The sequence below is a fragment of the Nicotiana tabacum genome, chromosome 20 (genome assembly GCF_000715075.1).
Source record: "Nicotiana tabacum cultivar K326 chromosome 20, ASM71507v2, whole genome shotgun sequence".
NCBI lineage: Eukaryota > Viridiplantae > Streptophyta > Magnoliopsida > Solanales > Solanaceae > Nicotiana > Nicotiana tabacum.
Genome location: NC_134099.1, coordinates 82,888,653 through 82,894,507, shown reverse-complemented (window position 1 = coordinate 82,894,507; position 5,855 = coordinate 82,888,653). Strand labels below are relative to the sequence as shown.

General features: G+C 42.6%; 1 protein-coding gene across 1 annotated transcript; it reads right to left on the bottom strand.

Moving 5' to 3' along the window:
- Nucleotides 1–3,529: 3,529 nt before the first annotated feature.
- On the bottom strand, nucleotides 3,530–5,062 carry LOC142174439 (uncharacterized). Its single transcript, XM_075240232.1, has one exon. The coding sequence runs from the start codon at nucleotides 5,060–5,062 to the stop codon at nucleotides 3,530–3,532; it is 1,533 nt and encodes a 510-aa protein (XP_075096333.1).
- Between the last annotated feature and the right edge of the window lie 793 nt (nucleotides 5,063–5,855).

Sequence of the window (5,855 nt, the reverse complement as noted above, 5' to 3'; positions counted from 1 at the left end):
GAAAATTGAAATTAAGTTAGAATCACCATTAGAACTTACCTTGGGTGGTGGAGGGACCTTAAGGAGTTAGGTTTTTGAGAGCTTTACTTTCTAAAGCAAGTTTTTATGTTTTTGGGCTGTGGGGGACGAAATAGGGCTAAAAATGACTTCCCAAGTTGGCCACCGTGTCCCAGTTGGCGCGATCGTGGTCCCGACTACGGTAAATTGCTGGTACACTGCCTCACCACCACGGTCGCGGTAAAACGTGGCAGGACCGCGATGGTTACACACCATTCGGTAGAACGAGCATAAACTTTTGCACAGAGCTCCGTTTTGGCTCCACAATATATTGTTGGAAAGATATTTCAATGGACTACAACTTTTATGCTTTAAATATTTCCAAATTCCTTATATATTTTCTATAAACTCTGCTGGAAGATAGACTTTCTGCAAACTTAGTCGATTTTGTCAAATCTTGTGCACCTCACTACCCATCTTGGTTTTGAAACAACTCTTTTCACCCATAATCACCCCGATGGGACTTTACATGTTCAAAATATAACCTTACTACTCCTTTAACTCATTCATAACTAAGCCGAATTTACGGGGTGTTACATTATCTCCCCCTTGGAATTATTCGTCCTCCAATGATGGTCCCGGCTGCAACTACGACTATCTATGGACATTAAACGGGTGTGATGGAGATATGCTAATACTAAAATATCATGAATACATGTATATTAAACTGGATGAGCATGTGATCATTACATAATAAGTTGAGTAAATACTGCAGGACATAGAGATTATAATATAAGACCTGAATGGAAAGGTTAATTACCTTCCACATTTTCCTTTTGCTCTTCAAGGAGATGGGGATATATGGACTTCATGTCCTCCTCGGCTTCCCATGTAGCCTTTTCAACCTTTTGATTCCTCCAAAGCACTTTTACTGAAGCAATTTCCTTAGTTCTGAGCTTGCGTATTTGACGATAACGAATAGCCACTGGAATTTCTTCGTAAGACAGGCTGTCTTTAACCCCTATAATCTCTGTAGGAACCACAAGTGACGGGTCTCCCATGAATTTCTTCAACATGGACACATGAAACACTGGGTGTACAACAGCTAGTTCTTGTGGCAATTCTAACTCATAAGCCACATGCCGATCCTTCGCAGAATTCTATATGGACCAATATAGCGGGGACTAAGTTTCCCCTTCTTCCTAAATCTCATAACGCCTTTCATGGGCGATACTTTCAGAAACACCCAATCATCTACTTGGAACTCTAAATCTCTACGCCGCACATTAGAATAGGACTTTTGGCGACTTTGAGACGTCTTCAAATGCCTTGTATCAAGTTGACTTTATCCATAGCCTGATAGACCAAATCGGGTCCTAACAACTCCGCTTCTCCGACTTCAAACCAACCAATTGGTGATCTACACCTTCACCCATACAAAGCTTCGTACGGTGCTATCTTGATACTAGAGTGATAGCTATTATTATAAGAAAACTCAATGAGTGGTAGATGATCGTCCCAATTACCTTTAAAATCAATAACACATTCCCTTAACATATCCTCAAGAGTCTGAATGGTGCGTTCTACTTGTCCATCTGTCTGAGGATGAAAGGCGGTGCTGAGGTTCACCCTTGTGCCTAATCCCTTCTGAAAGGATTTCTAAAAGTTTGCTGTGAACTGAGCACCATAATTTGAGATAATGGACAAAAGAGTCCCATGCAATCGGGCAATTTCTTTGATATACAACTTGGCATAATCCTCGGCCGAATCTGTAGTCTTCACTAGCAAGAAGTGATCTGACTTGGTAAGTCGGTCTACAATCACTCAAATCGAATCATGCTTTTGGAACGAGCGAGGTAGACATATTATGAAGTCCATGTTTATCATCTCTCATTTCCAAATGAGAATTTCTATATTATGGGTTAAACCGCCAGGTCTATGGTGTTCGACTTTCACCTACTGACAATTTGGACACTTAGCCATGAAGTCTGCTATATTCTTTTTCATATCGTTCCACCAATAAACCTCCTTAAGATCATGATACATCTTTGTGGAACCTGGGTGAATAGAATACCTAGAATTGTGGGCTTCTGACATTATCCACTCTCTGAGCCCATCTACGTCTGGAACGCATAGTTTGCCTCTGTATCTCAAAGTACCATCATCTCCCCCTTGTTCAAAAGCCATAGTCTTGTGTTTGTGAATTCCTTCCTTCAGCTGCAATAAGTAGGGATCACTAAACTGTTTTTCTTTAACTTCGGCTACTAAGGAGGATTCAGCCCTTTTCTGGAGAACAACACCACCATCTTCGGAGTCCAAAAGTCAAACTCCTAGACTTGCTAAACGGTGGACTTCCTTCATCATAGTTCGCTTATCTGCCTCAGCATGAGCTAAGCTTCCCATAGAACGCCGACTGAGAGCATCGGCTACAACATTTGCCCTCCCCAGATGATAGAGGATATTAAAATCATAATCTTTAAGTAATTCGAGCCACCTCCTCTGACGTAGATTTAATTCTCTTTGCTTGAAGATGTACTGGAGACTCTTGTGATCTGTAAAAATGTTAACATGTACCCTATACAAATAATGGCGCCAGATCTTAAGCGCAAACACAACAGCTGCTAATTCAAGATCATGAGTCGGATAATTCTTCTCGTGAGTCTTGAGTTGCCTCGACGCGTAAGCTATGACTTTACCATGCTGCATTAATACACACCCAAGACCAACCCCTGAAGTATCACGATAAACAACGAACCCTTCGGTTCCTTCCGGTAGTGTTAGGACTAGAGCTGAAGTCAACCTCTTTTTTAACTCCTCAAAACGTTTCCCGCAGGCGTCCGACCATTGAAACTTGACTTTCTTCTGAGTTAATCTAGTCAAAGGGGACAGGATAGAAGAAAATCCCTCTACAAAATGCCTATAATGGCCTGCTAGACCCAAGAAACTTCTTATATCGAATACGGAGGTGGGTCTAGGCCAATTCTTCACTGTCTCTATTTTCTAAAAGTCCACCTTCAAGCCTTCCCCTGAGATGAAATGGCCCAAAAGTGCTACTGCTTCCAACCAGAATTCACACTTAGAAAATTTTGCATATAGCTTGTGATCCTGTAGTGTCTGCAACACAATTCTGAGATGTTCTACATGGTCAGTCTCGCTATGGGAATAAATCAAGATGTCATCAATAAACACGATAACAAACTAATTAAGATAAGGCTTGAAGACCCTATTCCTAAGGTCCATGAAATCTGCTGGTGCATTCGTTAAAACGAATGACATTACCAAAAATTCGAAATGCCCATATCGAGCCCTAAAAGCTATTTTTTTGAATATCAACTTCTTTAACCTTCAACTGATGGTATCCCGATCTGAGGTCAATCTTGGAATAACACTGGGCACCCTGAACTTGATCAAATGGATCATCTATTCTGGGAAGAGGGTACTTGTTCTTGATGGTGACTTTATTCAACTGACGATAGTCAATGCACATACGCAACGACCCATCTTTCTTTCAGAAAAACAAGACCGGTGCGCCCTAAGGTGAGACACTTGGCCTTATAAATCCCTTATCTAGAAGATTTTTCAACTGGACTTTTAACTTTTTCAACTCTGCTGGAGCAATTCTATAAGGCAGAATAGATATCGGCTTAGTGCCTGGAAGTAGATCAATTCCAAAGTCAATCTCTCTATCGGGAGGGACTCCAGGGAGATCTTCGGGAAACACTTCTGGAAATTCATTTACAATTTGTACTGACTGGAGAGTGGGGATCTGAGCATCTGCATCCTTTACTCGAACCAGGTGATAGATATATCCCTTGGAGATCATCTTTCTGGCTTTAAGATAGGAAATAAAACTACCCCTAGGTGTTACTGCATCACCCTTCCATTCTAAGACTGGTTCACCGAGAAATTCAAAACTTACTATTTTGGTTCTACAACCCACTGTGGCATAACATGACTCTAACCAATCCATGCCCATGATCACATCGAAGTCTAACATCTCCAATTCTACTAAGTCTGCTACAGTAAGACAATGATGCACTTTGACTGGACATCCCCTATAGATACACCTTGCTATAGCTGATTTTCCAACTGGAGTGGACACTTCAAAGGGTTCACACAACTTTTCTGGTGCTATCTCAAATTTCTTAGCAATATACGGGGTTACATAAGATAGGGTGGATCCCGAATCTATAAGAGCATAGACATCAAAAGTGAATATTGTTAGCATACCTGTGACAACATCTCCACGAGCCTCTATATCCTGACGGTCTACCAGTGCATACAAGCGGTTTCGTCCACTGCCTGCATTATTAGACTTTGCTGGGCCGTGCCCTTGCTGAGCCTGAGAGTTATGATGGGCTGCTGAATTAGTGGACTGAGCTGCATTGCCTCCATTGTTTTGCTTTGCCAATGGACAATCCCTGAAGAAGTGGCCCTGCTGACCGCACCCAAAGCAACTATTTGTGCCCAAACGACACAACCCTGGGTGCCTCTTACCACACGTGTTGCAAATAGGGTAACCAGGGACTCTGTAGCCCACACTAGCTTGTGACTGTGGGTCTGCTATTCTAAAATTCTGTTTTTTCTTATTAAACTTTGACCTCTGAACCGGTGCACTAGCTAAAGATGGAGCAGGTCCCGATTTTGATTTCTTGAAAAACTGGTGATTGCCTCTTGTTTGAGATCCCCAATGGTTGAAATTTCCTGCAGACTTAGCTCTCTTGCTGAATTCCCTCTCCTTCTCTCTCTGTAGCCGTTCTTCTTCCTTCAACCCGTCTTCGTTCCCTTGAATAAAGGCAACCATCTTAGTGATGGTCATGTCATTATTCTGAGCAGCTATATTAGCATCACCAAATAAATCATCTAAAAGCCCCAGCACAAACTGCCTAACTCTGGCCCTCATATCACATACCATTTCTGGAGCATACTTGGCCAGAGAGACGAACTTGAGGTAGTACTCATTCACACTCATATCATTCTGTCTAAGTCTCTCAAACTCTAAAGCCTTAGCTTCCAAGACCTCAATGGGTAGAAAGTTCTCAAGGAACACATCTGCAAACTCCATCCAAGTTGCAGGATCCGCATCCTCCCCTCGGGACTCTTCCCATGTTTCATACCAAGTGTTGGCAACATCCTTTAGCTAGCACAACAAACTCTGCTGCCCTAGTGTCCATAACATGTATCACTCGAAATATCTTCTAAACCTCATCAATGAAGTTTTGCGGATCCTCATCCTTTTTGGACCTTGTGAAGATGAGAGGTTTCATGTTGAGGAATTCCCTAGACCTGGAACTACCCATCCCATGAACATCATTTGTTCCCTGCCTTTGAGCCTGAGTAGCAATAATCTAGGTGAGCAACTGGATAGCTCCCCTGACATCCATGTCTGAAGCATTGGGCACTGAGCTCAGTGCAACCCCCTGGGCCGGAGTGTCCTCCTCCTGAGCAGCGTTAGTTGTGGCCCCCTGGCTAGTAGCTGAGGCCCTACTGGTGTACTTTCTTTTTGCAGGCATTCTTGTGAAATACGCAATTCACATGGGTTAGAAAGATTCCTGAAAGCATAGCTCTAACTGCACGATCTAGAGTATGAAAGAAATGGAACAATCCTAAATGTCTTGGTGGTCAACTATTTACATGTGTGGCGCGCACACACACATAAAAGAGACCCCACTAGACATGGCTTCATAGACTCCCTAGGACTCTTGAACCTAGGGCTCTGATACCAAGCTTTGTCATGCCCCGAACCACAGTTTAGGCGTAACAAGGTACACGATGCCTGACTGCATGTGACCGAGTGAACCAAATATATGGTTGGATCAACATGTGGTATAATTATGAGCTAGAGGTAAATATAAAAC